Below are 24,835 nucleotides of genomic sequence, written 5' to 3'. Positions count from 1 at the left end.
TATTTAATATTTTAGGACTTAAAAAATTCATTAAGATTTATATATTTGTAGTATAAATTGCAATTAATGAAATAGTATAATGAAACTTTATATTTAAAATTGAATACAGATTAGAATTGTGTATGTGTATTTTCTGATAAATTGTAAAATCTTATGGATTTTTTTGCCATGTTTTTATTTGTAATGATTTTTATTCATTTTTCTAGATTACCCAATTCATGTTAGATATCCATCTTATTTCAATGGCCCCGGGGGTCCTGTTGGACCAAAAGGACCTATTGGTGATATAGGCGATATCGGAGACGTCGGTGGTGATGGTGAAGCAGGCCCGGATGGTCCATGGCCAACCGGATCTCCAGGACCTGACGGACCATGGCCTGGTGATCCAGATTATTACTCAAGTGTAATACATTCCGCGAAATCACGTTCTCGTGGTCCTGTGAAAATTTTACGGCTCAAATCTTATAAACCGATAAATATTAGTTCATCGATAAAAACAGATTTTCCAGGACAAATTAATTTAAAATCACTTATAAAATCGAATATTGCTAGTGCAATAAATAATGATAAATTATCTGAGGTTTCATATCCTATCAAAGTAAGCAAAATCGTTGATTTGGATCATAGTAAATTTAAAATGCAAGAATATGAACAAATTAATGAAGGAAATGTCAACCATAATGCGAAAGAAATTAATTCATTAATGCATGATACATTGAAAACATCAGATCATTTAAAGCATACATTCTCGAAAAATCTAGAAAAGGATGAAATTACTGATAAAAACATTAAGACATACGGATTGAAAATTGAACGTAAGCAAAATAATCAATACGAGGTAATAGAGGATATTAAACGTGCAGAAGAACCGAAAGAAGACTTAGAAGAATTCCCTGTTTATCGTCAGAAACAATATCGAAAAGAATATAAATTTTCTGCCAATCATACTTTTGCATCCCAAGATATTATTAAAGATGCACTAAAACAACCTTATGAAATAAACCATCAAGGAAGCCGCCTTATAGTGCATACGAAGTTCGATAGAAATGAAGAAAACAAAGGACGAGAAAATATTGATTCCCCCGAAAACGAAACTATTGCTATAATGAAACAGGTAAATACATCGTCGGAAGGTGAACAAACGGATCATAGAATAAACGCAACAGGAGTTCAACCACCACATCCGGTCAATATTAAGTCCTTTTCATTACCCTTAGGACCAAATCCTCAAGCTTGTCCTTGTTACTTAGTTGAATCGCACAAGGAAAACGATATCACTAGCAGCACAACATCCACTCCTCCTCTCATTGGTCAGCTTGGATTCATTCCTGTCATTTTTATACCGTATTGTCCCGGCAACAAGGCAGATAGTCACAAAATGAAACTTATGTATCCCACCGCAACACCTGTTCCGTATCCATGCAATGCATGTACCACGTCAGGTGAAAATATAGAAACAAAACTTCTTGGCTTACAATTAGATCAACTTGGCAATATTGAAAATTTAAAGGACGTCTTGAGTGTGGCCAATCTTGGATTTTTGAATGTTCCAATCAGAAACGTTGTTGAGAAGAGAAAAATCAGAAATAGGAAAGTAGTATGATGAATCTAGTTAACTTATTCATATTAATATACAAAAGATATTATTTTTTTCTCGGGGAAGACAAGTATTCGCTCTTATAAGAATTAAATATGAAATATTGGAAGTATCCCTCTGCCAGCTGCAGGTCAGCTAATAGATGGTCGTCGATTCGATGATATTAAAACTTAAACATTACTTATTGTGCATGATACTTTAGAATGCATGTCGACTGACCGACCCATGTACATATTGCATCCAAACGACTTTATTAAACGATTATGATTATTCGTGCATGGAATATCACGTATGAGTATATAAGTCGTTTATAGATTAATGTTTTTATTATACCGACGATATTTTTAAATTACTCTTCATCTTGAATATTGCGACAAACCCATTTAATGAATACTAAACTTAAGTAAATATATTATTCCCTTATGTGCTATTTTGTCAGATCTTCAAGGAAAATGCAAAAACAAAAATAATTCCACATACACAATTTCAGTGCGCTTGATTATTTCCTTAGACGCATTTATAAATATTGTGCAATACCAATATTGATAAATGAACATTAATCATTATGCATGTATACGTGTGTGAACAATTATTTATAATATATTAGAAAAAATAAGAGATTAGTTAATATAAATTGTATTATATTTTAACAATATTTATATAGATATTTGATTCGTTTAAAATTTTAAATACTTTTATAAAAACTATCCAATTAGGTTCAACAAATTTATTACGTCCGAATATATTACAGTTTATATAATGAACTAATTACTGATTATTATGTTCTCGTTGGTTATATTTATTTCTTTAAGTTTTCCCTACTTCATATTTAAATGTCATGTTAATATTTACTACAAATCATGTATTAATTATGTATGTTAAGTATTATTCAAATATACGAAACAACATCATTTAGTTTGAAAAATAAACACTTTCCGTATTTTAATATTATTACGTTGTTACAAAGTACGTACAAAAAAGAACGACTACTGATTTTATGCATTAGCATTATACATATATATCAAATTCATAAACTTTTAGGAATAACCCCTATATCCGGAGGGATAGCCGGCATAACTACCATAACTGTTACTACTACTACTACTACGGTAACCATAAGGATCATAATTGTTTTTGATCCCATACGTAGAACCATAAGTTCCACCGTAACCACCGGAACCGTAATTTCCATATCCATCGAGTCCTTGACCATCGTAACGGCCATAACCACTATAACTACCATATCCAAGATAAGGATCATCGTAACCTCCAACTCCTAAGGTACCATATCCACCAATGCTCCCATATCCACTGTAACCACCGGAACCACCGAAAGCACCATAATTATAATAAGGATTATATCTGTTCCCGTAATATCCATATCTAGAAAAGAAGAATTTCTCTGATTCTATCGATATCGATTAATTGGAAATTGAACGATTCTTTTTAACAAATGTATCCTCACCCAGTATGTCCACCTCCAATAACACCCCCAGGATTACCGATCGGATATCCCCTATATCCTGGTGTTAAATTCGTACCACGATATCCTGGTCCGTATATAGATACGGGATAACCTCCGTACCCTCCGTAGCCTGGCTGACCGTATTCTTTACCGATTAAGAATGCTGCAATCAAATTATCGTCTTAAAATAATCATAGGCATTTAAGCGACGTATAAATAATACTAGACACTATATAAAAATAATTAAAGCACGTGATATATCGCCTACGATTATTTTAATCTTTGTTATTACTTCAGGCCTTTGCCTTATGATTTTAATTCGTAACCATTGTACGTTCCATAATCGACGAAAAAATCACATCGCTCGCCGAGACCGAAAACAATCACGTTAAATGATTACATCTTGAAGGAATCTAAGTCTCGTCGATTATTTTTTATCTATTTTCATCGCTTATAACTTGATCTGCGTAACGATTCGTTTCCGTGACAATGACTTCCCAAAATATAATATTATCGAATATCGTATAAGGAAACATCTAACTTACTACAATTTTTATCTAACTGTTTTTTCATTCCACGAATCTGTCTATATTTCCAGATCTTCGGATAATTATTTGTCATTTTCCAAATCCATTCTTCCGATTGATGGCTCATATCTTCTTCATCTTCGTTATTATCTTCAATAATCGATCGTTTGAAACGTTCCCTTTTAGGATATAATATATAATTATATTCACTATCATTATCAAATATTTGATTATTAGCCGTATATGAACAGTCGTCGGCATTTATTTTCCTTTCCGAAAACATTCCATATAAGACCTTTATTAAATATATCTCAAAAAGAGTGATACTGTTAATTGCAAGTAAACGAACAATACAGTTTACACATGCGAATGCAATCAAGTACTAATAATAAATCCAATAGCAAATAGTATTCAATGTAAGCGCATTTAAAGCGCATTTAATCACAAACCTAATTCTTATACTTTTTCCTTATACCTGTTGTGCGTTTTTATATTTAAATACGTAAAAAACATATCACTTGTTTCACACGATATCATCAGTCAAGGGGTTAAGGCCGTTCAATCGTAAACAATCGTGTGAACTTGGACGAGTAAAATGAACTTATACTATTGTTGAAATATATATATATATATATTTATACATATATATATATATATATATATATATATATATATATATATATACATAGAAATGTGTTTACCGCGAATATTGACTATCTGTGTCGCTAACGTTCTCACGCTCTGAAACGTCGAACGGTTATTATCGTAAAAGGAAAAAGGTGGTACATGTAATCGGATGCTAATGTAACGTGTCTGTTGAAGGTCTTCTTATAGAATTATGCATAAATCTAACATGCTTCCAGTTCGCTCATTTGTCTAATCTTAGAATTAAATCATCAAGAATGAGTCAAACTATTTCAAAGGATTCCCAGTGCTATCTATTTATTTCTTCATAAACATTTTAATGATCGTAAGTCACTTTACGTAAAAAAAAAACTTTTTATTATCGACTTTTCTAATGTAATTGTCGAAATTGTCAAAGAAATAATGTTAAAATAAAAAATGAAATAATAAATGAAATAATAAATGAAATAACTATTTCGTTTCCGATACATTCAAAAGTATAATGATACGTCCACTAATACGATGAAAATAATTAAAATGAAAGAACGTGATGTATCAGACGTAACATGGATGAAGTGGAATATAATGTTGCTTACTCCGATCACTGGCTGCTGTATCCAAGTCCTTCGTACCACTCGCGTCATTTACCGGCAAAAGTTTTGTCGATAATTTTGAGTTTGTCAGTTCTATAGCACTACTGCATAACACGACCAATCCAACGAGATACGTTACCTGCAAAAGCGAGGACGGCTAATAATATTCTAGAATCTCATAAGACAGTCAGATCGTATACCGTGAATCACAGAGGTAATCATAATTGTATACTACTACACGTACATATAAGTATCTCTTTTGACAAGCAAAATATTAAATGTGATTATCATGCTCGTTATATATGTACGTATCATAACAATGTCAAGCACCGATGTAGAAATACGCGATTTTCAACGGTACGATATAAGAAAGAAGAAATGATAATGATTATTAGCACGCAAGTAATTCGGAAAGTAACTTTGAAAAGAAATAAATCCAAACGAGGACAAATTCCAAAAGTGTCCATTTTTTCCTTTTTTTCTTCTCAATCGATACATTTAAATTTAAAAGAGAAAAAATCAAAAGTAATAGAAAGTTTTACAAATAAATATTATCCATCTACAAATAGAGATTTAATATCTTCGAACGATTTGCCATAGACTTTCGACAAATATTAGTTTCGATATGACAAATATTAGGTATAGAAGAAGAGAAAAAGATTCATTATCTGAAAAAGTAAATATTATTTATATAAATATATTTGTTCTTGTTTTTTTTACTCTCACAGTTAACATACATTCCATATAGGCGTATATTAGGAGATGTAATCTATGATCTAATTATATCATATCAATGTCTTGTCCTTTTTAAAGTTTTTCATAATCCAAAGACAATTGGACGTGTACGATTTAAAATATCACAAGAAACGAAAAAATCTTGGAGAATTTTAATTTAATTAACGTACCAACATAACAGCTCTTAAGCGAAAATTAATTGACAGTTCGATCGATGATCAAATTCTTTTGGTCATTCATGAATTTTACATGCGATAGATCGAAATGCATATAAATTTTCCATCTAGTCATCTCTGTTTCGAATGAATTGCAAATTAATTAACGTAATTAGGACGTTTTCACCGCTTCGAGCATTCTTCTTTCAAACTGAATTATTAGAAATCTTCACTTATATTCTTATATTATCATCACGGCATTTCCTCTTTACAAAGCCATTAGCTCGATCTTTCTTAACGACTCACTGAATATTTCAATTGAGTTCAATTGAAATATTCACATGAAATCACAATACAAAATCGAAAAGTTAACAAAAAAAAAAAAAAAAAAAAGCCAATAAAAAACTTGACAAATATTTGCTCGAAATTGTTCGTTGACGTTGTGAAAATATTGATAAAATATCGATCTTCGAGGGCAGATATCGAATGAAAAAAAAGAAAACAAACAAACAAACAAAAATAAAAGAAGAAGAAAGAAGGAAAGAAAAAATAAATCGACTTACAAGCAAAAAGGACTTCATTTTGCGACAAGAAGAAGCCTCAAGATAATAAAGGTTCGAATTTTAAAGTCGAGACGTGTAAATGCGTGTGAGGCGGTTCACGAATTGTAAGGCGATCTGTACGAATGACATCGCGTTAATCCTCTATATACGGGTTTTAACCATCAACTCCCCTCTCTTACGTTCTTTTTTTTTTTTCCGAACGGAAATACTTGGAGTAGATGTTTGAAGTTGGATCTGAAGCAAAGAGCCGCCGTTGACAAGGCCGCGGACTGGGAATCTCTTGGCTTTCCACGCGACACGCCTGCTTAGAGGCGTGGAGCTGCCTTTACCTGTGGGAAATCGCATTACCCTGACGTTTCTTTCCTCCTGTCTACGCATTCATGCGTTTACCGTGCACACACCTGCATAAATACGTATACATATATACGCAGTGATATCCTTCGGTTTTGACTGCGTCACCAAAGAACGGAGGACGCGAGATTGGTCTCTCGTCATCTTCGCCAAGTCGTGCCAACACTACGAAGTAGTTCAAGATCTTTCTTAACGAAATAGGGTTTACATTTCGATTATCTTTCGATTCATTATTACTCACACGCGAAGCATACTCTCATTTTATTTCTATGCTAATTATAAGAATATCGTTATTAATTCTTTTTAGTCTATAATATGGACATCCTCGATTAATTCTGTTACTTTCTTTCCTATCATTTTTCGAATAACTTAACTTTTCTCATTACCTAGCACGCATAATATAATTCTCGCAGGGAATAGATTTATCGCATCTATGCTAGCGAATAAATTCAACAAAAATGCATTATGTATTCGTATAGAAAATAGCTTATTTCAAACTTTGATTTTTTATTAATCATCGAGTTAATGCTTTATCGGTACGAGCCAATACTTTTAAAATCAACAATTTTTTCAACTTCCAAGACAATGTGGAATAACTCTGACTTTCCATATTTCTGACAGTTGCAATAACGATTTAAGTTATAATGACATTTTGAGGGGAGTTTGTACAAAACTTTATATCCACACAACGAGATATGAATATTGATGAGCAAAGCTCTCATTTGCAACGATCGAAATTAACGGTATCATGATTGTTGTTGATTCTAATTTCATAACTTCAGTTATGTCAGTCCTTCCGATAATTACTTATACCTGAGAAATTACGTAAAGCCGCTTTCTATGTATTTAATAGATAACGAAGAAGAAAAAACATGTCTTTGGGTGTGACTTGTTGATTCTTTTTTTCATTCTCTTCTCTTCAGTAAAAGATTATTTTTTAATCTTAAAATTTAGAATTTAGCTTAGAATTTTTGCTAGAATTCGATATTATTTTAAGAATTAGAGAAATCTTGATACATCACATCTGGATAGATTAACAATACGTTATTTGTATACGTGTACACAAATGTGAATAATCGATAAACGGAATCGATAAACCGAAAATGATAGATTGCATGAATATGGAGACGAAACTAATTGTTTACCATCATTGATTAACATGTATTAATTGTGAACTCGAACGTTAAAACCATGTAAAATAAATGTCCGTTCGTTTATCATTAATATATTGTTTTGGCATGATCTGTTAATTGGATCACAAACGAAAAAAGAAAAACATTTTTAGAATTTGAAATTTCTGTCGGAAATTACATTTGGAAAACGTCGGAAATTTGTTTGACAATACTGCATAGAAAAGACAAAAGCTGTGCTATAACCGTGTTATCTCAGTGAGTAATTTCACTATGGAATATCGATTTTCGTTTTCCTTTTTTTTTATATTCTTTTTGTCACGAAAAAAAATCGACCGGAAAGCAAAGATATGGAAAGAAAGAGAAAATGGATAGATAGAAACAATTTCAGAATATTCAATCGTATATGAAAATCTGCATATGACATTAGGTTATTATAACGGTATTGTTTGATGTTTTCTTCTTCTCTTCTACGACTATCGTTATTCACAACTATAGCTTAGACGCCTGTGGAACTGCAATCCGGCATACAGAAAAGTTTGCATTTTTCCTGCTCTTTCACTGATCGAACTTTCTTGTTGATAAAGATTCATAGGATTTTAAAGATTTTATTTTTCTTGTTATTTTTATTTACTTTTTATTCCTTTTTTTTTTAATTTCTTCTCAAATAAAAGATATAGCGATCCTTTTATTAACACATTCCGTCTTTAACGTTAATATTGTGAGTACAATGGTTGTTGACCGCTATATAAGGATTCAGAAAATGATGATGTCGTTAAAACATGAACGAAACGATCCTGACGAAAAACAATTCGATCTATTCGCTCGTTTGGAGATTATTTACCTCTGGTCATTATTATATTTACAATCAATACGTTTTTGGACATTCGTATTTTAGAAGAAGTTCGTAATCCTCAAAAATAACAAATACATTTTTAATCGAATGCAAAACAATTTCATAATATAATTGTATTTCGTATGGAATCAAAGTTAAATAGATTATGATTGTTCTCATGGAAAATTAAATTATTTTTCTCCAATCGAGAATTCTTCTGCGCATTTTTCATATTCTGTAAATTTAACAGATACTCGAAACGATATCAATATCAGATAAACAAAAAATTATTTGCTATAGCAAATTAAATTTATTTTATTCCATTGAAGAAATTGAAAAACGTTCGTCCGTATTAATTAAACTTATATATCTCGTTTTTCTTTTCCCTAGATTCCATTTCTTTTTACTCTAAAAAAGAAAAAAGAATTAAGAAAATTTGATGAAGAGTAAACCGTATCCCGAGTATTTAATAAAATGTCATAGTCCATGCAAAATACAAGGCAGTATTTACAAAAATATCGGCTTACGCATTTAGCTAGTAATCACTAAAGTAAAGTCACATGCGTTTTCCGGATCTTACGTCACTGGCGACAAAATGTCTAAGCTTGTAACGAGATAATTTTTTAACAGTAGGTGCGTATTAACGATAATACAGAAAGAAATATCGTTTTGTAAAGCGCGTAGCGAAAATAGCATTGTGATATTAATATAATTTCATTTGAGCTTACGCGCACTCACTTGATTTTTTTTATACAAAAAATAAATTTTTCTTTTCTCCTGAAAGAGAAACGCACCTTTCAAGTGCTATTTCTGGCTCGTAATACGGGACGACAATTACAAATAAAATCAAGAGAAGCACGCTAAATGAACGCCTGCACTCTGATTTTTCGCATCGCAAAAAAGGCCGTAAAGGTGTGAAATCGGTAGACAATATCGGTACAAATGATTAGCATAGGAAATGTCGAAGTACATGACATTACTCGTCGTCTTCGTCGTTGTCTTTTAAACGTTTTTTTAACGATGTCTTTTTAACACTCGTGTCCTATTTCAATTTATAAATGTGCTGATCTAAAAGGAACAAGTTAAATCGAATAAAAATTGGATGACGTTAATGTATAAAATAAGTTAAACAAAATAATTATATTAATTAATGAAAAAGTCAATGAGATATGTGGGAAGCATTTCATTTGATAAAAACATAAATACATCGAAACGAGCTTGTTCTTCTCCCTACCCTTTGCTATGCTTCCTCCCTCCCACCATGCTTCCCACTACCGACCTTTCAGTACCGGAGACGATAGTCCACGCAAAACGAGCCGCACTTGCTCGCGACTCCTCGACGAACGTGCACGTGCGTAAAACGTGCACGAAAAAATTACGCTCTCCGTCTCTCTCTCCTTTCTCGTTTTTTTTATTTCTCTCTCTCTCTCTCTCTCTCTCTCTCTCTCTCGCACACACACATACACTCTCTCTCTCTCTCTCTCTCTCTGTCTCTCTCCCCCTCTCTCTCCTGTCATTGTTATTCTCGAACGTGAGACCATTTTTTTTTTCGTTATCAAAATATAATAAAAATAACAAAGAAAATCTTGAGTGAAAAAATAATGCTGAAGGATCTCCTGTGCATAAGTGTTTCACTGTGTATGAAAGAATTCCTTTTATTCTCTACAGAAGATGCAAGATAAAAAGATTTCTCAAGATTTTGTCGTATAACTAAGTTTATCTAGAAGATAGACATCAAACATAAACAATAAAATCAACGCCTCGAGCGATCATCATCGTAGGATCAAGAAAAGCCGAAAATAGACAATATGAACGATGAGTCGAATAAATTGCGCCTTCGGCAATTTCTCGATCCACCCTCGATGGAAGGGCAAAGACTTTTTTCTCGAGAATCGTCGAATTAATCGATCTTTTGAAAGGATCGATGAAAATGCGAAGGAAGGTGTTTGTTTTTTCGGAGTGACTTTAAATTGAATTAAAAAAATGTACCTTAATGTCAGACGTCTATCGTTTTTGCTATTGTCTGTCATTAATCAAGGAACTTAATTACTAGTGGGAAATTGAACCGCGGAAAGTGAATCTTCATCGGCTACGGAATCCATTGATTATCGGAAAGAAAGAACTTGGTGAGTTTTAACGAAATTATTATCCTACGTTCTTTCGATCTCTGACGGACTTTCGTAATATTCTTATTAGATAGATATCGTTTGGACGTGACACTCTCTCCTTTGGAAATTAAAAGAAAAAGAAAAAAAAAAAAAGACAATTTCTTCGAGAGCTTAACTCATTGGCTTTGTTTTTTTTCTTTTCATAAATGTTATCTCGTAGAAAATTTCATAGTATTTATCGGAACCTGATTGAAACTGATTGTTTTCAGAAACAATGAACCTATTTTGATTTACAATAGACTCAGGACACAAGAGAAACGTCTTAAGAATATCAAACAAATGACCAAAGTTCGTTTGAGAACATGCAAATAATTAAAGAGAGACTTCGAATACGCGAAATGCATTTATGTAAACCGCAGGGCGATCATTTAAATACAAAATGAATTCTTGATTCGTAAATTCTCAGGATTCGAATGTAATTTTTATTCAAGATCGATGAAATGTTCGTTGACGTTTCTTCTTTACGTAAGACCGCAATATTTATATAGATATAGCAACAACATCAGATAAATATTTGTGAAATAGACAAAATCATTTAGTTATTTGCAAAACTCTAAACTCTATTTATTGTCACAATGATCGACCAATTATTTAACTATCCTATTCTACTATAGAAAATTGAAAACTTGAATCTCATTCTTTTATTCCATTTTTATTCATTTCTACTTATACGATGTACTTTCTCTTTTTTATTTATTTTTTAATCTAAAGCAATTCCTTTTATAATGCGTTTTATTTCAAGGTAAAATAAAAACAAAATTGCTTACTAGTAAGGATAACATTTTCAGACACGAATGATGCATCTCTTTGAAAATTCGAGAAGAGTAACGAGCCTCCTTCTTTCCAAAACAAATGTTACGATAACATTTATATCGACGCCGTTGGATAAAACATTTCTTTTTTAGTGCTACGGGGAAACAAGATACAAATATTAGTCCAACCGAGTTTTCTACCGCTCGCTCGTATCGGCAGATGATCGTTTCGAAATAAACATCGATGAAATTGGCGCGTAAGTAACGACAGGATAGCCAAAAACTTTATTTCTAAACTCGAATTTCCTTTCTACAATCACATCGTCGTTAAACGATAAATAACATAATTACTGACATTCCAGAAGAGAGAGAAAGAGAGAAAGAGAGAGAGAGAGAGAGATAATTTCAATGGTAGTATAAATAAATAAATTATACAATAGTTCGTCGATAATCGTTTATTTCTGAATAACAAATCAATCAAGTGAACATAAAATGCATTTTCAAAGCACATAACACACTCATATGCACGATTATTCATAGACAGTAATTTTTATTAGAAATTCTATCAAATTGCTCGTTACAATTAACTAACTTTACGATCAAGAATAATTTATAGTAATATCCTTCATCTAATAGTATTTACAGGGCTACTTGTTTTTCATGTTCTACTAATTTACAAACAGACGAACAAATTTTTTTATTTTAATCTTATTTACGAGTAATCGCATAAATGAGACATCTTTAGTACAATATATCCCATACTGCATGTTATGTATGTCACGATTACATTACGATGACTTTTTTCTTATAACTGTCTTTTTAAAATATAATTTTTAATGGTTAGATCCAACAGTTAATTTAACACGACGAAATAAAATACGCTCGTAAATTTTGATCATTGTACTATAATATCATACTATATATAATATGTGTACGTGACACACATATTACTAGTCTACGAAATTTCTTGGCTTCGAAACAAACGACCGTACTTAATGCATAAATGTACGAAGACTCAATGATGTCTATAACTTATAACAGCAGATTCTGTTCGAAATAGACAAGATAGTGTTGTATATCGATTCTATTAATATACCTAGAGCGTCCATACATAAACAGAAAAGCATAATAAAAGTCTTCGAACGTCGAAAAAGTCTAAATATTTTTATCAAATTTTATCTTACTCTTTTTTATTTCAGATCTTATGTGTTTGCATGTTATAAATTTTATTTTATTTTTTTTTTTTTTTTTTTTTTTTTTTTGAATAGAAGTTCTATTTAGAAGAGTAGAAATCATAAAAGAAAAGAAATTCTATTTAGAAGGGTAGAAATCATAAACTAATAAAAAGTGAAGAGTATGCAAACGTGTTGTAGGAAGAAGCGATTGTATAGATAATAGAAAACATTGAAAAGTTTTACGCTCGGCACAAAATATTGAACAATAATGTTAGAACACGATTTAAATATTTAAAAAAGAAAAAAAAAAGATATACTTCTGTCATTATTCCCTCCATCGTTATATTTTGTCGTGACAGTCCTTCATGTATATATATATATATATTGATCGAATAGCATACATGTGATACGTACATCATGCACTTACGTTCCAATCATACACCATCCTCGACACAGGCCGCGAGTTTTATAAATTGAACGAAATAAATCGAACAAAAAAAGAATGCGTTAAATCAAATAGAAGATTGTTCGCAACCACTTCAGAATAAATGAAATTCATCGAATTTTTTTAAGCCAGAGTGTTTTTCTTTTATTCTTTGCTTTTTTTTTTATCGTAATTAGAAAAAAATCATTTTACACAAGGCAAGTAAATAAGACGATAGAAATATTTCTTATTAATTTTAATTAGGCACACATATTCGTACGTTAGAAAAAAAATAGCATAAAAGAAGTATGTATGATTGTAAAAAGCATATAAGTACGAATACGATCATAAATAATACTTGTCACCGAAACCCACTCGATAATCGATGGTTTGTCGTAAACAGATATTTTCCACGATTCATTTTCTGTACACGTTATGTTGTGACTTCAGATCACTAACACGAATTCGCTGTAAAATGTCATTTTATTTTCGATGATCGATAGTACCTATATCCAAAAAAATACATATGTAAGTGAGATTAAAAGCATGTAAAAAAAAATACGTAAATATCGAATGCATGTGAAATAAGTTTTCTTTTTCCTTCTTCAAAAAATCACCATCATTTTATATAATTTCTCAACATATTTTTGACGTATACTTTTGCTCAAAGTACGATGTTCATCCGGATTATCGATTCTTTGATAAAAGATTATTCTTTTGTTAATCACGCATAACATGAAATACATTCAAAAGGATATTCTCATAGTAAACAAAAAGATTATCTTTTCATATATCAATATATATATATATATATATATATATATATATATATACGCGTTATAATTATGCAAATCAATGAGTAAAATTAAAATATATATACATAGGGTATTTCGCTTAATACTCTATTTTGTACAACCGCAATAGTACAAAGGAACCATAATCACACTTTTAGCACTTTGTACTCTAAAGGCCCTATGCAATGAAAAAAAGGATAGTCCATGAAATATTCTTTAGAAATCGAGCTATGGATTTAACTTGCGAAATAAAAGAAACGATGTTACACTTTATCATAGAGAGAGAGAGAGAGAGAGAGAGAGAGAGAGAGAGAGAGAGAGAGAGAGGGAGACATTTTGTTTGTCGTATACCAACGATAACGTCTGTCATATATAATATTCACGAGTTAAATAGAGCTACGCTTAAAGAATATTTAATCGATGTAAGAAATAAGATCTTAATCAAACTAAGAACATGCTTCTGAAGGGATTACGAAATTATAATTAAGAACAAATTCATTTCGTTAAAATGACGGCATTATGACGTTTAAACGATGACACGGAAGGGTTCATCAAATATTTGAATAAGGATATTTAATGATTTTCACTATTAAAATTTCTATTTGTTTCTCTTCTATATTTTTCTTTTTTTTTTTTTTTTTTTATTAAATATAAATATTTGCATATCGTATTTTAATAAAAAAAAAATTGCTACGAAAATTTTTCGAGCGACTTTAAAAGATTCGAGCTTTTGATCAAGCGCGCAATATTGTCCGTGCAAACAGTGACGGAAGGCATTCGTGCATACGCGCTAAATCTACTTTGTCTTTTATATATCTATGATTTCGCCGGCTCTACGGGTCGCACCACTAATATCTCGCAAATGTTTACTCACAGTAGATTCTTCGGTTCGCGTGCTCTTCTTCGTTTGCTTCTTCGAATGAAAAACATTATACAAGAGAGAAGAAATTTACTAGACTCTCTTAAAGATATCGACAGTTGAGCAGCACATCAAGACCAAATGTACCAAGTTTATCGATAATATCACTAACAAGTATCATCAATCAAATATGCACTTTCAAGCCTCCTGATGATAGGCAATACAGGTTGGAAGCATGTAAGAATATATTGCCTATCGTCAGGGACTTAAGAAGTTTTTGATAGATGACTCTTGCTATCGCTATTATCAAGAAAATATGGAATGTTGCCAAACGTTTGAAGTTTTCGTCAATATGGTAAACCATATTGTAGGAAACTAGTTGATATATACCGGTGTTGTGTCCTTCAACTGGTGTAATCGAGTTATCGCGTATAAAGTGCATACGCGAGGCCAAGGAAGCATTGCAGTAACGAGACATTGTCGTTGCTCCGCACGTTAATGCTCCAAGCGTTAGAACGCGTAAAGCCTTCTATTCCCTGCATACATCTTGTTTAATACGGTCCATCGATAGCGCTCGTTTTTCATTGCGACCAATCACTTTTATAAGATGATAGATCATTTAATAAATTCAACAGGATATATATTTTATTACATATATATATTAACTAATTTTACACTTTATGATTACGAGAAAGCATAGAACGTGTTTAACTTATTTAAATTTATCTTTCGAAAGTAAGAGTAAATTATTATAATTAAAACATAATCGAGATTGTAATTAATTACCTCAAAGATCAACTACATTAATGCATACAAACAATTCAGTGTTTATGATATATGATTATGATATATCTACATGAAATATATGTACATTTACGTATCACAAGTATCCGAAAATATGTCGTTTGACATATGAAAAAAGATCAAAGAATGTATTTTCTTATTAAAGAGATTCGCCGGACTTGAAAAAATATACGTTTCAAAAAATATGTTAACAATCATGATATCGACATATGATATCTTTGGAAAAACTGATTGTCTGGCATCTTATTGAACACAATACAATCGCAAACGTGCACATCATGAAGATAAAGGGCTATGTCTAAGCTTTGAACAAGTAACAGTTCACAAGGGAATATACATTGAACGCTTTCGGATTGAATTCCACGTTAGTTCCAAAGCGAAGGTAGACACATTGATGCTTCTAAGTAAATTGCTATATATGGCTATAGACGATAGCACTATTATGCTACTCAATACTCATGAAAGCAAACATAGATATTTTTGAAATATACATATACATATATATATATATATATATATCCTTCTTTTTTATTTTACGTTAAATAATATGAAACCATAATACATGTATAGATAGAAATAAATGAAATGAAAAAGTTGAAAGCTTCGTTTAAATAACTAAATCTACAAAGTTACTTACAACATTTAGGCAAACCTAAAAAAAATTTCCCACAACGCGTTTTTCCAATTTCTCATCAGAGAAAAAGAAAATGAGAAAGAGAGAGAAAGAACATTTTAACAGGCCTTCGATTAATCGCATCGGTTTTACTTTCCCTGTCATTTCCTTCCCTTTATTAAAAATAACTCTCTTTTGGTCGACATTCGAATTATAAAAACGATTTTCACGAGTACTGCCTCTGGTGTTTCTTTTTTTTTTTTTTTTCTTTCCATACGTTTTTGTCATCGACATATTAATAGCGAAAATGATAATATATATTTCTGATTTACTTATAAATAAAATTTATAGAACTTAATGATTATTATTAATGAGAAAAAAAAATGTTCCCTATTAAAAATAAACGATAACGAATGTACGACAATTAATTTTCTTTTCTGGTAACGCAACAAATTGTAATTAAATTCATTCGTCCTGCATAATCCTGTTTAGACATTATAAAAGAAACTATAGCACAATATAGATATTTTATAACGTCACATTCATAGAAACATACCAAAAGTAATATTTTAACTACAATTTCTTTCATGGCTCGAAAATCAAATCGTATTGTAAAATTCGTCTATAAAACGAAAATAATAAAAACGTATACAGGTACTTTTCTATCTATTCTCATTAATTATTTTCAAAATTCACATTAATTTCCACGAAGTTTAATGAATTGGATCATTAAAAATTTAAGTCCGATTTATTAAATTCAAAAATTATATTATATTAATATGTGTTTTAGATTTCGCCTTTGCAGGATGAACGATTCGTGGCTGTCGTATGAGGATCTCGAGGATTGGTCGTTAAACAATAGCTTTTGGATCTACAAAAACGGATCCTACGGCGAAAACGATGGTATGGAGTTTCAAGCACGATTTTCTTCGTAAAATAAAAGAAAACAAATAGCCCGACGATAGAACAGACGAAAGAACCTTTGCTTATTTAAGACATGTTTTTTATGGAATGTGATTTTTTACGTTTCCATTTCATCGAATATAAAATTCCATCTAATATATTTCGAGATATAAGCACGAAAACATCGAGAAAAAACACAAATGTCGCTTTTCTTTACGGTCGATCACCGAAAACAGATGTTTCGATACGATCAGTTTATGTCCGATTCTTTAGTGATGGATGACAGACATATATATATATATATATATACAGGGTGATAAAAAATGAACGCATTCGAACTCTATCAAAGGAAAGAATACTTGAAAAGAATTCAATCCAATGCTATTTATTTCATTTGACTATTACGAAAATTGCGAGATAGAGAGGTGATTCTTATTTTTGATATATTTATAATGATCTCCTTTATCATCCTCCAATGTCCAAATGCATTCGTATTTTTACATCCTGTATTATTGACTATTTATACTATTTAAATAAGATTAAAAAAAACAATGTGGCCATTTAATTTGAAATTTGATATTTGGGTTTACAATACTCGGAAGGTACTCAAAATCCCTTAAGTCTGAGATAGCTGGCACGTATTTTTGATAAAAAGGTCCATAAAATGGAACGGAGGAATAAATCATAGGTATATACATATGTATAAAAGTCTTACGAGCAAATGATATTGAATCTTTTTGCATAACGAGAATATAGAAGGTATTTCGAGCAAAATATTCTCTTGAAGAGGAAAGTGTTACAAGTTGGGTGAATTTATTTTATAAGTTACTCAATGGATATGTATTTAAATGAACTCTGTCTGATAAATAGAAACATGAAACTATTGGATACTCGAATTGTATGGGCTCGAATTGTATGGGCTCGAATTTGACCTTATCCTTGTGCACATTGATTTATTCATTTCCAGAAGATCTATACGATGTGCCGACAAGCGTGACGGTTATCCTCAGTATTTGTTACGGAAGTATATCGGTCCTGGCAATCGTTGGAAATTCTCTCGTAATGTGGGTTGTCACGACAACACGGCGAATGCAAAACATGACGAATTTCTTCATCGCCAATCTCGCCTTAGCTGACATTATTATCGGTCTCTTCGTCATTCCATTTCAGGTAGTTAACATATTCTATTTATATACTTTATATATTCAATATCATTCTTCACATTCTTTTTTCTTCCAAGTTTCAAGCAGCCTTATTGCAGAGGTGGAATCTTCCACATTTTATGTGCGCCTTCTGTCCCTTCGTTCGTATACTTTGCGTGAACGTATCTGTATTCACGCTTACAGCGATCGCTGTCGATAGGCATCGTGCCATCCTCAAACCACTCAGGTGAGATATCGTCAAAATAAATGATTATACATCAAAAATGATTAACATCTACGGCTGTATTGTCTTTAAAAAGTTCTTTATTTTCTTAACGAATGTCTACATTAACTTATATATATATATATATATAAAGTTGATGTTTTAAATGATGAGGATGACTTTAAATGGCCTTTCAAATTTAAAATAAAATAGAGAGAGAAATACGAATAGAAAATATGTAAAGATATGGAGAAAATACAGGAAAATAGAACACCATACCGTTTTATCCTGAAAGTTTCTTTTCATCTTGAGAAAACGGCTTTCCAAAAAAACATTGATATCAATTTATAAAGGATTTATATACAAAACAATAATGGAGTTATTGATAAGACTAAATAAAGTCCAAAGCTATGTTGAAAAATCGACTGAACAAAACTCGGTTATCTCGTTGTTAAACTCGTTAGGGTGATGCACTCGATCGTGCCGCGAAAGTTAAACAAAGTTCGCTGGAAGGGTAACACGTAGGTAATCTCGTTTGCGTCCTCGACTTTCTTAAAAAATGTTTTTACAATTTCTCGCAAATATATATTTTTGACATTTCTTTTCTTCATTATTTTATTGTAAAGAAAAGAAGGTTTTGGACTCGAAATTCTTAGATGAAATAAACATTACATACGCGAAAAAATAAAAGATCTATTTAAGTTTGACGTTCTCAAGATGTAAACTTTTCTTTTTTTAATCTTAATACATTAATCACATTAATTATTTACAGTGCTAGTCCGACGAAACTGAAAGCAAGAATCATCATAGCAGGAATTTGGATGCTGGCCACAGCTTTAGCGACACCAATGGCACTTGCGCTCAGAGTGATTATGATACCAGAAAATATGACTAGTAAGAGAACTCATAATTTTATTTTTATATTTTCTTCTATCGATCGTGAATTAATTTACAGATTAACGCGAACATCGATTTATGATTATCAAAAGTTTAAAAATTGAACGCCTCGAAATAATAACAAACGTTAATGCTCCGATCGACCTCGATAAAATCGTAGTGCTTCACTCGATTTAGGTTGCAGATGATTTTTCTTCAATGCTCGGTGTAAACTCTTAATCGGTCTATCGGTGCGAAGATGCACCGAGATATCGCGACATGAAAGGTACCGCAATATGTCCTGAAAAAACAATTCATAAGGAATCCAAACGGTATCATTCGCTGACCACTATTACGCGCCACACGTACGTTCCTGTTTATTTGTATTCCATTCTAATTTTAAATTTATTTTTCACCATGGCTTAACGAGAGTCCATCTGGCATTGAATACATACGATTTCATCTTCCTAACAATAACATCCGGACTATCGATCTAGTATACGAGCTAATTTATAGATAATGAACAATCAGAATGTTATTTTCTATCGATTCGACTACAATAATACAAAAGGATGATCACGGAAATTGTCATGGAAAAAAAAAAAACAAATTGGATATCGAGTATACTCTTCGTTCATAATAACTTTCTACTAATCCAACCAATTTACGAGAGGACAATCGATCACTACTCGAGTCCTCGAACAACCTCAAAGAGACTAAGTACATATGTACATTACTATTGCGGTGTTCCCGTTCGATTTATTGACGAATCGCTTGTAGAAAATGCCGAGAGAGTGCTTTTTATATTTTCCACAAAAATACAAGGAACAAATCGATCTTATACTATGAATTTATAATGTTTAACTGCATCAAAGTGTATAATAGACAAGAATATAGCGCATGGTATACTTAGAATTATTATAACGGATAATGAAGGTTACAAGCGCATTGAACAGAAGAGAATGCAAGCTCATTAGGAGAACAGGTCGATTTTCTCTATACATTGAGATTTGAACTTGTGCTAAATTAAAAGACCGCCAGAAATTGCTCTTTTAATCGGTCGCATCGAGTATGTCTTTTTCATTCCCCGATAAAAATGAACAAATAAAAAAGAAAGCTCAAATATTTGATTTAACTTTTAAAAATATCCTTCTCCCCATTATCCGTAATTCCCCGTTAATTGTCTCGTAAAAACAATAGTCTTATTTCCATCCACGTAACATCTATTAAAAAGAGAAGTGTGTGCCATGAATATCGCTCATAAAAACTGACTCCACCTTTTATGCGTAGAAGACGTCAACGAATCTACATACATACCGCGCCTTTCCTCTCTTTTTTCTAACTACTTTCTCTCTCTCTCTCTATCTATCTATCTATCTATCCATTTATCTCTATCCCTATATCTGTCTATCTATTTATTTTTATTTTAATTACGAAGCACTCTTTTAATTATGTTACAGAACGTCGAGAAAAATAATGAGAAAAATAATGAAAGTGATATATATATATATATATATATATATATATACATATATATATATATATATATATATAGAGAGAGAGAGAGAGATAAAGAGAAATTATACATGTTTACTAGATTTTTCCAGCTTACAATGGAATAAATAACATACGCAGGATATAATATATAAGTAATATGTAAGAAAAGTATAACGCAAGGAAAATTTTGATAGGTAGTCTATAATACCAATAGAGTATCGCATTGCGTAACAAGATCATGTTGTCCTTAAAAGATCCATTTAAAGGTATCGAGTTGATCCTAATATCATTGTAATAGCTACCGCGAAAGATCATGGTCTCCCTACGTATCACATTGTCAGCTACATCAAAATCGAAAAATATTTTTTTTAAGGCAAGATTATATTTTAATGGACTGATCTCGAAGACACAATACATTTCAATAAGATTTTCTATGGGACTATAGCTATATTTCGAAAGATAGCCGAATCTTAAATCGATCAAAAGAAGGATAAGAATGATAAATAACAAATCGATATTTTATTAACGTCTTATTTCGATATTTTCAGGTGGACGTTATCATTTGAAACCATTCTGCCATAATGAAAACATGTCGGAAAATTCGATGCTAACGTATCGAGCATTATTGGTTTTCCTACAATACATGACGCCTCTTTCAATAATATCCGTCGTGTATGCTAGAATGGCTAGGACACTTTGGGGCAGCAGAGCGCCTGGAAATGCAGAAGATTCGCGTGATGCTGCTTTTATGAAAAATAAAAAAAAGGTATTCACGCTTTTATACGTACGTATCTATCTATAAACTGAATTTCATGTACAATATGAAATATCGAGTATCTTGAAGATTCTCAATGCTATATAATTAATTTGTCCATTTATTGCATTAATTTGTTAAGCATCGCGCCTGAAAATAGATAACGCTCCATACTTCGTCGATAATATAGCCCTTGAATGACATATAATGGAAACATTTTTCTAAATCCCTTATGATAAGAAAGAGAAATTTGCTACATTATCGATACATGGAACATTACCGACCTCCAAATTTGTGCTTAACAAAGGAAAAAAAAGAATTGTTTTTCATAAAAAAAGAAACTTATTTTTTTTTATAATAAACGCAGGTTATCAAAATGTTGGTAATTGTCGTCGTATTATTCGCGATATGCTGGTTACCATTACAATCGTACAACGTACTGGAATACACTTATTCAGAAGTAAATCAGTGAGTAAATTGTTTTTCCAAAACTTCTTTAAATACCAACTGTATATAAAACTTAATTAATTTTTATAACATACACTGATACATATATTTTTCATAAAATATAGTTTATTGCAGATATCAATACATAAACATTATATGGTTCTGTTGCGATTGGCTAGCCATGTCGAATAGTTGCTGCAATCCATTCGTTTATGGTATATATAATGTAAGTCATTAATCTTAATTCACATTATGGATAATGAATTATGGAAATGAGCGTTGTCATTATTTAAAAAATGATTATAGGAAAAATTTAAGCGGGAATTTCAACAGAGATGCCCATTTCGATCTCGAAAATTACCGATCAGTCCACCGACCGACAGTATGGATCTCGACAAGACGCAAAGTACACGAGCATCCATTAGGTACATTCTCAGGTGCTTTTCTCATATTATAAAATCTCGTTACTTAAAATTATATTAAAAAAAAAAAAAAAAAAAAAAAAAAAGAAAAAAAAATAAACAAATATTAAATAGAAAAATTCAATTGTAAAATCTTTATTCAGGATTTTTACAAGAAATATTATTTAATAATCGTTGAACTATTGTCCAGATATGATTGGCGACGAACAGGTTCCAGTGGTTATCCGTCTTTCTATAGAGGTGTACCAATGCGAGAATCATCCAAAATACCCATTAAGAGCAAAAACGAATCTATTACTCGACAAACAAATATATCAACACGTTGGTCTCGCAACGAACAAAAAAATCAATGCTGTCCTGATCAAAGATCACCGAGCAAACCAATGGAACTCTACGTCTTCTCCTCCGGCAGACACAAACATACGAAAAGTATCGGTACAGAAGAATTGTGTCTTTAATATAAAAACATAATCATAAAGAGATCTTAGCTTCCACGATCGATTCTTTGGATCGATCCTGTTTAGCATATTATTATAAAACTGAACGGAACGAATTTACGATGAATTACGTCAAAGAACTATATTCAAAGTTCGCATTATTTTTTTCTTTGTCATAGCTCGTTAAAAATAATATAACGAAGCATTCCTTTTGATTATTCCAAGCGGAAATTAAACTACTTTTACTATTTAAGAAAATTTTACAAATTTTATTTGAAATTTTAAATTAAGTCATTTATATAAGATAAATTTGCAAGTATTTTGCATATTAAATAACTTTCTCAAATTAAAACTGAGCCAAATATTTTCTATAAATATAATAACGTGAAATGACATAAAGTATTGGAACACCGTATAAATTACATTCATAAATAAATTTTAAATTATAATTTTTCAAAGCACATGATCTTAATGTAAAATAATGAAAAATAGGATAATATTGATTTTAATAAATGATTTAAAATGCAAATAAATTAATATATGATATCATCGATATCAATGAGAATCAAATTATACATATACTCGTTCTAATAATGAGCGGATAGAATGTAAACATAAAAATAAATTAAATAAGTGGTACGCTATTAAAGTATTTCTGAACTATTTCTAGTCAATAAATGTACAGAAAAATAAAAGTAATAAAATCAACCAGACTTTAAAAAGTCCCTTCTACAAACTCATGCGTAGAGAAACTATATTATTTTATATTTGTATATATCATCTATTAAAAAATATAACTATATCATTTATAAACATGTATTAAAAATACAGCAAGTCATAATTTTATATAGTCATAAAATTTAAATAGAAATACCTATTTTAATCAAAATTCACATTGTTGCGACGCTCTATATCTCTAATTTCTAACATGTCAGTCTTAAGATGCAGCTTCATAATCTCTCTCCATATATCCATTCTATGTTGTTCATTATCAATTCCAAGCCTTAATAAAATATTTTCATTTATTCTTAAAAGTACTCTTCCAGTAATATCATGCTTTGAAGAAAGATAAAAATAAATAAGATACATTACAAATATATAGATTTAATAATACCACATTTTTCCAACAAAAAATTATATTTTATACTTACATAAAGAAATTTTTCATGATATAATTGATAATAGTCACTGCAATGTCTCCGTAACCATTTCTGGACATCTAAAACATTCCATAAATACACTGGTCTAGGTCGGGCTGTTTTAATCTAAAATAAAATAAAATATAAATATATATACATACATATATATATATTAATACATTTTAATATAATTAAGTTCAAATCTTGTTGTTTAACATAACTATAAACATTAATTAGCTTAAACTTACTTTTGGCTTATTTGTAGAATTAACAGTTTCTTCTACCATTGTAATAGCAAAACTTTAATATTTGCTCAATGATTTAATTTATCCATTCCACAAACAAATCGAAAAAATTAAAAAATATACCTGTCACAGTTTTATTTTGTTAATCTTTTAAAAAATAATCATCAATTAATTAAAAAAAATGTCATAGTGACATTGATCTTAACTAATAAGCATAGATTAAACTCATTCAAACTTTAAAGAAGATTGGCATCTTTTCATTTGCTGATATAAACAGATCATCGCAATACAAATCTAGGGTGAAAACTAGTGATACCATTATTAAAACGGACGAAAATACTTAAATTGGCTTAAAATTAATTTTATAAGTGGGATACTTGTAATTTTTTTCATATTTATAATATTAAAATCATAGAATGAATATAATTATTGTAAATTAAAATATTAAATGTAATAGTGATTTTTTGGTCGTCAAGTTGCTCTTTGAATCATTTCTATTTATAATTATTTTTTATGTTTAATTACGTCTTTTCATTTTTATGTCAAAGAAACGGCTGCAAAAGTAATTATAAGATTATATTATTTC

At 30.8% G+C, this 24,835-nt stretch overlaps 4 protein-coding genes across 16 annotated transcripts in view; 2 read left to right on the top strand and 2 right to left on the bottom strand.

Annotated features, from left to right (window-relative positions):
• The window catches only part of LOC124957699 (mucin-5AC-like), a 39,419-nt gene extending 36,876 nt beyond the window's left edge, over window positions 1–2,543 (top strand). For all 6 annotated transcript variants that reach the window (XM_047514917.1, XM_047514896.1, XM_047514929.1 and 3 more), the window contains one exon: window positions 207–2,543. In XM_047514917.1, coding sequence (XP_047370873.1) covers window positions 207–1,603 — 1,397 coding nt within the window. In that variant the 3' untranslated portion in view covers window positions 1,604–2,543. The remainder of the gene's footprint in view (window positions 1–206) is intronic.
• LOC124957736 (acanthoscurrin-2-like) lies at window positions 1,946–6,411 on the bottom strand. 3 transcript variants are annotated; one of them, XM_047514990.1, is made up of 4 exons: window positions 4,810–4,935; window positions 3,608–3,768; window positions 3,063–3,225; window positions 1,972–2,980 (listed from the first exon to the last, which is right to left on the bottom strand). In XM_047514990.1, exons 2-4 carry the CDS (start codon window positions 3,714–3,716, stop codon window positions 2,635–2,637), a joined length of 618 nt encoding a protein of 205 aa, XP_047370946.1. In that variant the 5' UTR covers window positions 3,717–3,768; window positions 4,810–4,935; the 3' UTR covers window positions 1,972–2,634. The 3 variants fall into 3 exon arrangements, with proteins under 3 accessions (XP_047370927.1, XP_047370946.1, XP_047370936.1); XM_047514980.1 differs by lacking the exon at window positions 3,608–3,768 and adding an exon at window positions 6,260–6,411 and having other exon boundaries at window positions 1,982–2,980; window positions 4,810–4,945; XM_047514971.1 differs by lacking the exon at window positions 4,810–4,935 and having other exon boundaries at window positions 1,946–2,980; window positions 3,608–3,988.
• Window positions 6,412–9,910: 3,499 nt separating this feature from the next.
• On the top strand, window positions 9,911–23,608 carry LOC124955992 (neuropeptide Y receptor type 1-like). 6 transcript variants are annotated; one of them, XM_047511303.1, is made up of 11 exons: window positions 9,911–10,701; window positions 11,649–11,752; window positions 16,955–17,067; window positions 18,035–18,237; window positions 18,308–18,456; window positions 19,205–19,326; window positions 21,354–21,571; window positions 21,927–22,027; window positions 22,142–22,232; window positions 22,313–22,443; window positions 22,619–23,608. In XM_047511303.1, exons 3-11 carry the CDS (start codon window positions 16,971–16,973, stop codon window positions 22,884–22,886), a joined length of 1,380 nt encoding a protein of 459 aa, XP_047367259.1. In that variant the 5' UTR covers window positions 9,911–10,701; window positions 11,649–11,752; window positions 16,955–16,970; the 3' UTR covers window positions 22,887–23,608. The 6 variants fall into 6 exon arrangements, with proteins under 6 accessions (XP_047367259.1, XP_047367278.1, XP_047367253.1 ...); XM_047511322.1 differs by having other exon boundaries at window positions 11,532–11,752; window positions 18,038–18,237; XM_047511297.1 differs by having other exon boundaries at window positions 11,532–11,752.
• LOC124956048 (protein aveugle) lies at window positions 22,548–24,511 on the bottom strand. The gene is made up of 3 exons (XM_047511415.1): window positions 24,253–24,511; window positions 24,017–24,130; window positions 22,548–23,921 (listed from the first exon to the last, which is right to left on the bottom strand). Exons 1-3 carry the CDS (start codon window positions 24,289–24,291, stop codon window positions 23,745–23,747), a joined length of 330 nt encoding a protein of 109 aa, XP_047367371.1. The 5' UTR covers window positions 24,292–24,511; the 3' UTR covers window positions 22,548–23,744.
• Between the last annotated feature and the right edge of the window lie 324 nt (window positions 24,512–24,835).

Source organism: Vespa velutina, chromosome 1, assembly GCF_912470025.1.
Source record: "Vespa velutina chromosome 1, iVesVel2.1, whole genome shotgun sequence".
NCBI classification, from domain to species: Eukaryota; Metazoa; Arthropoda; class Insecta; order Hymenoptera; family Vespidae; genus Vespa; species Vespa velutina.
The sequence above is the reverse complement of the archived record's forward strand: the minus strand, read 5'-3'. Positions and strand labels throughout refer to the sequence as shown.